The sequence below is a fragment of the Silurus aristotelis genome, assembly GCF_946808225.1.
Source record: "Silurus aristotelis genome assembly, chromosome: 18".
Taxonomy (NCBI): domain Eukaryota; kingdom Metazoa; phylum Chordata; class Actinopteri; order Siluriformes; family Siluridae; genus Silurus; species Silurus aristotelis.
The window spans coordinates 20,726,481-20,738,855 of record NC_139591.1 but is presented as its reverse complement, the minus strand read 5'-3'; the positions used below and the strand labels follow the sequence as shown (position 1 = coordinate 20,738,855).

Sequence of the window (12,375 nt, the reverse complement as noted above, 5' to 3'; positions counted from 1 at the left end):
CTTTACTGCTCTGATTCACAGTAGTGAGGGAACTTCCAGCATCTTTTAGCAGTGGTGGCTCATCAGGGCCAGCATGGCCTCCTCTGCTGGCTTCAACCCTATCAGAATCACTGACTTATAATTTAATATCAGAGGTGGTCGAGACTAGCTCATTTGTTTATAACTTCATTTGTCTATTTTTATACACTATACCTTCAAAATAATTCCCTTGCACAGCAATACAGCACGTCCAGGAGGTTTTTTTGAAGCTTCTGCGATTCAGGCCAAATCTGTGGTGTCAAAGTAGCGACCTTTAATCTGGATCTTCATCTTCGAGAAGCCAAATCTGGTGAGTAGGGTGGGTGCGGAAGTGAGATCATGTGGATTGTTCTCCGACGATCATCATCCACATGTTGGCAAACGGTTTCAACATTTTCAGAGGTTGAGCTCCATGAAGGTCTTCCTGCTCTCTCGTCGTCTTCCAGTGATGTTCTTCCAATTAAAACGTCTCTGTGGCAGATTTGGCCAGTTGCATAGAGAATTTCACGTTTGTTCTTTGTTCTAACTTGCTGTCCATGATGAAATCGCAGAGGTGGCAAGGCACGTGGTCAGAATAGCACCAGTTGGCACCTTTAGTCTCCAAACCTTCTGATACCACCTCGTATTTTCTATATGGATATGTATTAAATTATTTACAATAGTCTATTCTCTTCATTTCCTAGCTTCTTTTTTGGTTGTGCTCTTTCCAGTAGTTGCTGTTAATGTTAAACTTTCTATACAACCAGATTTCAGCCAGTGTCAAAAGGAGTGGAGTGTTTTTGTCATTTTATGAGGTAATATTGATGCTTCTTAGAGTTTTGCTTATCAAAATATCAGTTAAATATGATTACTGGTAAAATGGGATATCTTTTGTCTCTCATCAGTGGAGAAAACCTACAGGCCTTTGTACAGTTCTTATTTTGATGAATCGATCAGTCTGTATCTTTATGACTGGGTTTAAAACGTCAAAATAACACGTGAGTTGAATAAACAGAAGAGCCTCTAAGTGGTAGTTAGCTACAGCAGCAGCGGAGGCTCATCTTTCAGCTAGCCTTATTGTCGGCTGGAGACCTGAGCTAATCAGCACAGCTGGGGAATCAGACAGAGTGAGAGAGGGAGAAAAAAAGAGTGAGGGGGGTTATGGAGCCATTGCGGCTGAAATGTGTCTGTCACATGCTAGCCTGATTAGCATCCGACAGTTTCAGCAGCTCATTAAATTGAAACCCACACGGCTGAGGTGAATGTTTGTCTGGGAAGTTTAGGATGAGTGAGTGTGAGTAAGGAGGATGTTCAGGGTGAGGAAAGTCTCACTACGTTTACTGCTACTCTCTGATGTGTGTCTGTGATATCGAGTTACACTATATGGACAAAGGTATTGGGACATTGTATTTACCACAATGTTGAAGGCACATAATTGTATTGGATGTCAATGGATGTAGAAGCATAAAATTTTCCCGTCACTTGAACTAGAAGACCCAAGCCTGTAGATATGCTTTACATAGGTTGGTTCTTGACTGGAGCTATAAACCATATACTCTGACTGCACCTCAGGTTTCCTTACTCAACTGGTGAAATGAATCTTCACAAATCTCCACAAAATCTAGTGAAACATCTTCCCAGAAGAGTGGAGGTTATTATAACAGCAAATAAAGACTAAATGTGAAATGGGATGTTCAGAAATCTTATAGTCAGGTGTCCACAAACTTGTTCCATATAGTGTTTATTAACTAAGTGACCTTTAGAGACCTGCCTAAAACAGAATCAATATCAGTGTAGATGATTTCACGTGACACTTTCCACAGATGCCACAAACTGAGAAACTAGTACAGAAAATGTACTTTGAGCATTGGAAAAAGTGTTATGGGTTGTACCAGGACAGCGCTACAGAGGCACCAGGCAGAAAGCGTATGTTTAAGGATGTTTGTCTTTTCTAATTTAAGTGCCACATTTTCAGGAAACCCGGCCGATTGTTGTTTCCGGATGTTGTGTATGACACGCAGATATATTGCTGTTGATGTTGTCCACCCTGACGGTCCACCCTGAGTGTTTATTAAAGTTTGTCCCTTTGTCCTTCTGATGATACACTAGTTTTCCCTAAATATAAGCCATAAACACATTACTAACACCCAAAATTGCAATTAAATCCCACTTAAAATTAGAATGTGATGTGTTTGGTCCATGCTAGATAGTTCTACTGTAGATATGTAATTATTGAGGTTTTCTCATCAGTTCTCCTGATGATATCTGAATTCCATGGCTTTCAGGCTCGATAGTTTCCCTTAAGTTTTCCAATTGCAGACTATATTTTCTTTACTATCTAGTTTTCCTGAGGAAAATCTGTTGCTTTTGCTGCTTTTATGGTTCATGCTTGCTTATTTTCCATAAATATATTAACTATATTCCTAACAGATTCCTTTTTTATGGGTTTTACGAACTTGTTTTGCTGTATATTAGCTTCACTGCCTTTTGTTGTGCTAGCTAGTTCTTCTGAGGATTCGCTGTACTTGTTTTCAAGGTTGTACGTACTAGCTAGTTTTCCGAAGATTTCTGGATTTTTCTGGCTTTGAGGTTAGCTAATTTTCCTAAAGTTTACCTAGTGCAGTGTTTATTGTTTTTAACAGCCAGTTTCTGTAAAAAAAAAAAAAAAAAAGCTGTTGCAGCTTTTATGTTTAATGCTAGCTTGTTTCCCCAGCTATATCAATTCCATTGTCTTTTAAAGTTTATGCTAGCTATTTCTTCTGAAGATTAGATTCCTGTTCTTATGTTTCACCTGAGGACTAACTGTACTTATGTTACATGCAAACTAGTTTTCTCAAAGCTGTAACAGTTTAAAATTTCAATGCCAGCTCTTTTAACTAAAGATTAGCTAAGCTGTCTTTTATGAGTTGTGCTTGAGAGTGAAGATATCTAGTTTATTGGCTATATGGCTTTACTGCTGGCTAGTTTTGCTGATGTTTAGCTATTCCAGCCAGTGTGTGTGTGTGTGTGTGTGTGTGTGTGTGTGTGTGTGTGTAAGTGTGTGTGTGTGTGTGAGTTATAAGGCGTGAACTCGTCCATCGTTCTGGTCGGGGTGATTAGCAGCCTGGTGTCAATCACCTCTGACCCCTCGACACACAAAGCGAGACGGTGGAGATGTCAGATCTGAGGAGTTTCAACTATAAATTCGGTGTCATGGCAGTAACTCAGGCGTTTATGCTACGTAACACGCAGGATTGATTCTGTCTTTTTTACACAATTGTGTTGAAATCTTGTGTTAAAAATTATTATTTACATGTTCATCTTTCAGGATATATTTGGTAGCTACTGCATGATATTTATAGATATCATGGGAAAAATTCATTTTTAATAAAAGTCTAGAAATATTTGTGAAACTGTTTGTGCGCGCATGCGTGCACGTGAACATATTTAAATATATCAATACAGATATATAGATTTTCAATTTACTTCAAATATTTGACTTTCTGATATTTCAAATTGCTGACTTTCAAATATTTATGTTTATTGCAATGTGGGACTTTCCAGTTATAAAGTAATTTTTATTTTATTTTTCTAGAAAATGGAGAAACCTGAATTTATTAATCTAACACTCTTCACTACCCATAGAGCTAGCTATTTCCACTGATAATAAGCTATTCTTACATTTATGTTAGCAAGTTCCTATTAAGTTTAGACTTTTATACGGTAAGGATTTATTCTAGCTAGTTCGAATCAAAGTTCAGATATTTATAATATAATTGTTTATGCTAGCTAGTTCTCCTGATGTTTAGAAATGTATACATTAATAGTTTATGCTAGCAAGTCCTCCTGAAGTTTATAAATGTTTTTCATAATGGTTTATGCTAGCTAGTTTTCTGGAAGTTCAGAAATGTATACCATAATAGATTATGCTAGCTTGTTCTCCTGATGTTTTAAAAGTCATACTGTAAACTTTCTATAAATTTACTTTAATTTGTTTGTTTTCTTAACCTTTCTGGTTCTCTTTTCTTGTCTCTTTGCTTGTGTTACTCTTTTTTACAGCAGTCCATCAGCACAAAACTGATAACCACAAGCTTTCTCACCTTGCTTCAAATCAGCAGCCTTCACCTTTCTGTTTCTATGGTACTGTGCTCTTCAGACCAGATAGAAAACTCAGACTTCTATTTTTCTGCATACAAGAGGTTCTCTATGAGTTGTAAAGTGGTGGTTTCTATGCCTTATGCTGCACACTACGTGGCCATTAAAAATTATATATGATGCACACAGTGACTAAGCTACCTGTAGAGCTAGATAGTTCCCATGATAATGAGCTATTCTGGCTCTAGTCTAGCTAATGATTAATAATTCTAAATATTATGCTAACTAGTTTTCCTGAATTTCAGATATTTATACCATAATGGTATATGCTATCTAGTTCCCATCAAAGTGTGGATATTTATACCATAATGGTGTATGCTAGCTAGTTTCTCAAAAGTTTACATGTTTACATCACAATGGTTTATGCTAGCTAGTTCCACTGAACGGAGGTTTATATAGTTTTCTAATTCACATAGTTCCTCTGAAGTTTTTGTTCTTTAAAACAAACACACACACACACACACACACACACACACACACACACACACACACACACACACAAACAAGACACACTTGGATGTTCTGAATGTTCACTCAGTCTTTTTGACTCTCACTTCCTCTTTCTCGCTAATGAATCAACTTTTCCTTTTATTTGTTAGTCTCCTCAACCTTTCTTGTTCTTGGTTCTTTGTTGCTTCTTGTGTCATTCTTTCTCACAGTAGTTCCCCAGCATTAAACTGGTACTTCCTAACTTGATTCGAAGCAGCAGCACTTAAAAACCAACATAACTCTATCCAGCAAACACGTAATAGTCAAATCTGGGTTGAGGAGGTACAAGAGGTAATTTATTTTTCCTGAGGCCATGTACATGCACACACACACACACACACACACACACACACACACACACACACACATGCCCTCACACACTCTGCTGAAGCTGCTGAAAGATAAACTAATTAGCACCTGCTGCTCCTGCTGTGTTTATGTCACTGTGAATATGTATAGCGATACCATTTGCCTCATCAAATGTTCTTATCTGCACCATTAAGACTGATGGTGAAAGATAAGCCAATTCCTTGGGTGTGTTTGTGGGGGGGGTGGGGGTGGAATAAATATTGAAACCCCCTGTTAGTGATTTCTCACTATTTAGTATTGACGTATTCAGAATTCAGAATTCAGTCATATTTCTGGAACCATGTTATTCAGTGTGTGTGTGTGTGTGTGTGTGTGTGTGTGTGTGTGTGTGTGTGTGTGTGTGTGGTTAGAGGAATGATGACTGCAAACCCCACTTCTGGACCCATACAAAATATTACCTGGTAATATTACATGGTTTAATGCTGAGAAATCCTTTGAATAATGTTTAAAAACATTTACTGTTGCATAAAAATCGTATTCAGGCCAACAGAAAAAAATACATTTACACCAGTATAATGAACGATAACAGACTTCGACAGTTTGATTGTACTGGGGGTTTTTGTGTGTTTTTTTTTTTTATTATTCCTATTGTTTTACGTCCTTTTTCGCAGCAAAAGATTATAATCTGAAATACGTAAATCTGAAATGAAACGAAGAAAAGCATAAAAAATGGAGCAATGCTCCAATCATGGGATGTGCCCTTCCACTGGGCACTTCCTGCTAAGATAAAGGAATAAAAAAGATAGAGAACAAGAGAGAAAAGAGAATGAATGAGACTGTGATCAGCATAAAGCATGAGAAGAATGATGTTATTACAGAGGAAACTCCTTCCTGAAGCTGTGTGTGGTGAGTGTGTGTGTGTGTGTGTGTGTGTGTGTGTGTGTGTGTGTGTGTGTGTGTGTGTGTGTGTGTGTGTGTGTGTGAAAGAGAAGGAGAAAGAGCAGTTAGTTGTGTCTGGGTCGGTCAGGGCCTCGGCGCCACGGACGGTGCAGTGCTGATAGACAGGTCAGAGTGCTGAGTGAAGTCTCCCGCCTGCTCACACACACACACACACACACACACACACACACACACACACACACACACACACACACACGTCCAGACCAGAACTTTAAAGTCTTCATCAAATAGCGCTCATACTGTCATGTGTGTGTATGTACATAATACATATCTTCTTCTTCCTCTTCTTCCTCTTTTTCTTCTTCTTCTTCTTCTTCTTTTAGCTTCTATATTTTCTAAATAAACAGGTTTGGGTCTCCTAGTTCAAGTAAAGAGAAAAAAAGTGTCTCCAACTTTGTGGTAACAGTTTGAAGGAAAATCACATATGGCTGGAAATGTCAGGTGTCCCAATACTTTTTGTCAAAGCTAATACATGTAAATGTATTAGCTTTGAACTGGACACATTCTGAGACACGATCACCAGCTGATGAGTTTAATCCAGTGATCTGGGATCAGGAAAAAACATTGCAGGTTAGATCAGGGCTGGGCAAAGACTCCAGGAGAAGGGTTTAGCTAATAAATAGCTGAAATATTAGTTTGTGTATAATTTTGATAGATTTGCTATAAAATTTAATTGTAAAATCATTTGAAAAAAACATTTAAGAACTAATTTCTTCAAATTTCTTCAAAATATTAAGTTTAAGTTAAATATAGGTTTTGGGTTAAATATAATTTAATACGTTAAAAATAATTAGTGTTCTACAATTAGTTAGTATAATTAATATCATAATTTTATTTCTTGTTAGATGATTCAGAAATATAATAGTCTTGATAAAAAAATAAAAATTCTATTTAATATAAGTAAAATCAGAGTAGAAAATTTAACGGTTTACATTTAAATAAAAAAAAAGTACAAATAAATTAATTAATTAATTAATTAATTAATTTCTTACAATTTCTAACTAAATAATTGAATATAAAATAATTAAAATGTTCGATTTTTTAGTGCAACGATGAAAATATTGTATGTTAAAGAAAAAAAGCCTGAATACAAAATAAAAAAAGAACTTCAAAATGCACTTTTTATTTGCTTATTAAATTAAATAAGTATAATCAAAATTTTAATTTCAAGAGTTTTCATATCTTCGAAACTTGAGTCGCTCTTCCTGCATTCCATTTCACTGCATTCAGTGGTTTTGTTTGGCTAATAATAGATTTCTCGACACTTTCGAGGGCAATATTCTCAAACCGCACGATGCAGTGACTACAATAGAGCAAAAAGAAAAAGTATGTACACATTATGTGGGAGTTTAAAGGCTTTTATTCCAACATCCAGACTTTACATTATGTCTGTCTTCCCTTCCCCTGTATTCCAACGACTCATAAACAACATGAAACGGAATAAAGAAAGAAAAAGAAATATCCTCTTTAATAAAGTGACATTAATCTTTAAAATCGCTGATGTCAGATTTCAGCTTCATCCGGTTTCATCTCTGAGTCAAATGAAGCATGAGGCACTTTTTTGTTCCCTAATTTCTATGTATTTTAATCTTTTTATGACGACCAGATGCGATTTATATATTTTAACATGCGGCCAAGTTAAACATGTTGTGTGGACTGTAGTAAAAGAGAGAAACATATGCACACACACACACACACACACAAACCATACACACCACACATACCTCACACAAACACAGTTGAGTAACCTGTATGACTTCTTTAGGATGATGAATGTAAACCCAGGATAATAAAATGTATGTAGTTATTAAATATTCTTCAATATAAAATGTAATAAATATGAATGCAGATTTTATCTTTACATTTCTTAATTCAATTTAGTTTATTATGTCATAACTTTTCTTATAATCCCACTCAAGCAGGCAACCGCATTTCTCACGTTCCTCTTCCGTTTTCTATGAAAAGACATCATTTCCCTGCAATTATATACTCTTAAACAATAACCGACTGCGTTCTGGTTTATTTGGCTGAAGAGAAATTCTCTGGGTCTTGTTCAGACAGGCAGCCATGAAACTGACATTTACACAAGTGTAATGGTGTGTTTTGCCAGTGGCATTGGCATGGAAATGGAAAGATTTTTATTTTTTTTTCACCTGAATAGGCCGTCGTTCACACGTCAACCATCGACTATTATGATCTGAGCCTATCTCTATAGGAAGAAAAAACGTGCGTCCCGACTTGTCCTAACAAATCCGCTCTCATGCTTTTTTGAATGCATACACTTTGCTTTGGCAGCAAGTCCATTAAAGAAATTAGTTTTTTTTAATTATTGGTACATGGGAGGTAAAGAAAAGTCTTGTGAGGGTTTTGTTTTCTAAAGGTTTCTAAAAGCATGTTTTTTTTTTCTTTTTATTTGATTAGACTTTTTTTCTTTTTTTTATGATCAGCTATAACAAAATTGCTTTCTTTTTTAGAGCTTTAGATAATATGCATTAAATAGTTGCCCCCTATGTGCATAGTAATGGTTTACAACTAAAGAAAAGCAAAGGAGGTGGGACAGAGGGCGGGGACAATAGACTAGAGAAGAAAGGAGGGAGGAGAGAGGAGGGGTGCCTGGGTTTGGTAGAGCTTTAAAAAGGCACCGATTCTCTCACAGAGAGCCTTCATGCTTGAACTCACTTGAAAAAGGAGCTCTCTATTACTTTGACCCTCAATGCTGATTTAGGACAGAGTTGATCTTCACACTCTGATCATCTGAACTTTTGGAATTTTCAACCTTTTAGGCGTCATGGATAACGGTACGGACGACTACGAGTACAACTACAACTACGATGGAGACCTCTCAAACAACTCCTGCGAGTATGATGAGCTGCAAGTGTCTTACACTCTCATCCCCATCCTCTACATGCTCATCTTCATCCTGGGCCTCTCGGGGAACGGCGTGGTTATCTTCATCGTGTGGAAGGCGGAGCGCAAGCGCAGAGCGGCGGACGTCTATATCGGCAATCTGGCTATGGCGGACCTGACGTTTGTTGTGACCCTGCCTCTGTGGGCCGTGTACACGGCGCTGGGGTATCAGTGGCCATTTGGTGTGGTCCTGTGCAAGCTCAGCAGCTACGTAGTGATGCTCAACATGTTCGCCAGTGTCTTTTGCCTCACCTGCCTCAGCATGGACAGGTACCTGGCCATCGTGCGCTCTCTGAGCAGCTCGCAGCTCCGGACCCATGGGCGAATGAAGGTTTCCCTTTTTGCAATTTGGGTTCTCTCAGGAGCACTGGCATCCCCCACACTGCTCTTCCGCACCACATTTTTGGACAATACCACCAACCAGACCTCCTGCGCCATGGATTTCAGCCTTGTGTCGACCAAGGAGAACGAAAAATTTTGGATTGCTGGACTGGGCATCTCCTCCACTGCGTTTGGGTTCCTGATCCCGTTGCTGGCCATGATGGTGTGCTACGGCTTCATTGGCTGTACCGTGACACGACACTTCAACAAGAACCTTGGCAAAGGGGACCAACGCAAGCGGCGCCTCCTGAAAATAATCACGACCCTCGTGGTCGTGTTCGCGGCCTGCTGGATGCCCTTTCACCTTCTAAAGTCCATGGATGCCCTCTCCTACCTTGGAGTTGTGCCCGAATCCTGCTCGCTGCTCAATTTCCTGCTCTATGCTCATCCCTACGCCACCTGCCTCGCTTACCTCAACAGCTGCCTCAACCCATTTCTCTACGCGTTCTTCGACCTGCGCTTCAGATCTCAGTTTCTGTGCCTCCTGAACCTGAAGAAGGTGCTCCACTCCAGCCCGGCAAGTTCTCTTTCCTCGCAGAAGACTGAGGCGCCATCTCTAGCCACTAAGGTGTGAACAACAGAGATTTTTTACGAGAGGAAGTCGTCTCATTGAAGCCTTCGCAACTTGCCGGTAAATCTACTGATCTTGGAAAAGCAAAACCCCAAACTCTCGACTTGACGTGTATCGCACCAAAAGCTCTTTTTTTATTGACTGCTCTTTTTTTTTTTTTTTTGGTGCGGTCTGAGTTCCCCTGAGGTTTTCGGGTTTGCAGTGCCAGGCTCTTTGGCATTGCTTCCGGAGATCAGAGCTCACGGACAGCTGCGTTCCAGACGTTTGCGTCGGGCGTCTCGTAGACCTCATGTGGACTCTTTAGGGCGACTCAGGGCTGATGGAGGAAGCCTAGTGGGTGGTCTGCACAACAAGAGACATTTGCTCTCAACTTTGGCAAACGAGATCCTCCATAATTGTATCGCTTCATGTTTTAAGCACTTGGACATACATAAAAAGGGTTGTCCCAGTGTCTCCTACTGAGCAATTTACCCGGTGTCTTCATTACTGGTGATCAGACTATTGGGTTCGGGGGCGGGGGGGGGGGGGTGTCAGCTGAGCAGAAGTGTTGCAACCTGATTAAAGAGTGGTGTGTGTGTGTGTGTGTGTGTGTGTGTGTGTGTGTGTGTGTTTTGGGGGACTCCGAATGCCAGATGGCAGCTGACAAATGCTGTTTGACGAGGGCGAGTTAATAAGTGGCAGCTTTTACAAATGACAGACTGCTGTAAATGTGTGTGTGTGTGTGTGTGTGTGTGTGTGTGTGTGTGTGTGTGTGTGTGTGGACATTAATGGAATGTAATGGGTAGCTAATTTTCATGAATTTCCCATGTTTTTCATGAACTGATCAACCTGCTATGACACTGCTATGAATTAATCTGTAAATAAAATCTTTATTCCACTGAAAACTTCTTTGTTTGTGTGTATGTCTGTGTGTGTGAATGCTGAAATGTCTTTAGCATCGTGTAATGTCCATAGTTTTCCGGTTTCAACCCCAGCATTGAGCTCGGCCATTGTCCAAAATCAAAACAAGAGACTTTACAGGAAATGCATGTTACACACCGATTTCCCTTCAGCTCCCAAAACAGTCTGTATGTGTGTGTGTGTGTGTGTGTGGACTCTCAAACTTTTGCCATTTCTTTTTTATGTATTGATCAGGAAAATACAAAATACAGAATGTCATATCACCAAAACCAGCTTCAGATACACATTTATACAAAATTGGTTGCGACTTTTTGCCTTTTGATTATTTTTGCATCTTTCTTAACATCAATACAAGTTCCTTTATAATAAGAAGATCCGTAATAAAATAAAAACAGAACTTTATTAAACCACAGATTGAAATGTTTGTAATAAAAAAACGAGTTTGCTAACTTATAATCGATCATTTACATTCATGACATTTAATCCAGAGCGATTTACAATTATCTTATTTATACACTCAAACAATTGGGGCTTAAAGAGTGGCAGATTATTGGTGCTGGCATTCAAACTCATTCTTATTCAAAGTCTATTTGCAATTAGTCCGATGGTAAGGACAATGCAAAGTTGAATATTTTAGTAACTTTATAAATCAAGTAAGTATAATGAATAAATTAAATAAAATGTATAAAACAGCAGGACTCCTGTAGCTCCTTCACCTACAGCTTGCAATCATCCAAATCAGGCATCTCTAAACAAGTGCTGAGTGCTTATCTTCCTCCAGTCTAGTTAAGTGTTAATGAGCTTTGGGCTGGATGTAATCTCATCCAACTGATCACCCACTCTTAGCTAATATTTACTCTTTAATCCCCCCTCCTGTGCTGCTTTACACTCCAAACCCTAATCAATAACAACACAAATGAAATGATGAATAATGGTTAAATGTAAACTGGATAAAGTATTATGACATCAAATTACCCTTTTACTTGTACTAGGAGTCCTAAACCTGTTCCAGCATGAAATGTACAGCTTTTCGGCCGACACTCTTATCTAGAGGGACTTGCAATTATTTCATTTATACAACCGAGCAGTTGAGGGCCTTGTTCAAGGGTCCAGCAGCGGCAGAATGGTGGTTCTGAGATTACAACCTTCTAGTCAGAAGTCCAAAATCTTTACCACTGAGTTACAATTCCCCTGTGCACAAAACCAGCTCCATGAAGAAATGCTTTACATGGGATTGAGTGGATGATCTTGAACTTGCTACTGTGCAACTCCACATTTGAGGGAAAAACCACATATGGCTGGAAAAGTCAGGTGTCTTGGTACTTTTTTCCATATAGTGTTTTCCAAAGATGCCCAAACAAGATGAATTTTAATTTGGCCCTCTGTACATGAGACAAGGAAAATATGGATATAAAGCCATGGTCACAGATCTAATTAAAATATTTGTATTTCTTTTGCAGCTGCAGGAAAAATGTTAATGAAAATTAGATGTACAAAATAAAAATATATGTGACTTTTTTTTTGTGTATATGCATACTTCAAGGTAGCAGGTACAGAATGCTTTCTTATGGAGACATCAAGGGCTTGTCTCAATGACGAGTAGAAATTGTATAGTGCTTTAAAAAGGTTTGGACACCTTCGGTATACACACACAGACACACATTTATAGGTGGTTGTTGCATATACAGTGCATATATAAGTGTAGCCTTTGCAGAATGTATTGGCCC

At 38.7% G+C, this 12,375-nt stretch overlaps 2 protein-coding genes across 2 annotated transcripts in view; one reads left to right on the top strand and one right to left on the bottom strand.

The window, feature by feature from the left end:
• Positions 1-12,375, bottom strand: part of LOC310741155 (eosinophil peroxidase-like) — a 152,605-nt gene that overhangs the window by 86,294 nt on the left and 53,936 nt on the right. The gene's annotated exons all lie outside the window — the stretch shown is intronic.
• On the top strand, positions 8,537-10,632 carry aplnrb (apelin receptor b). The gene has a single exon (XM_083568924.1). The coding sequence runs from the start codon at positions 8,678-8,680 to the stop codon at positions 9,749-9,751; it is 1,074 nt and encodes a 357-aa protein (XP_083425050.1). The 5' UTR covers positions 8,537-8,677; the 3' UTR covers positions 9,752-10,632.

Coding starts and splice junctions, on each gene's coding strand:
- aplnrb (XM_083568924.1), top strand. CDS start 8,678: ATGGATAACGGTACGGACGACTACGAGTACAACTACAACTACGATGGA.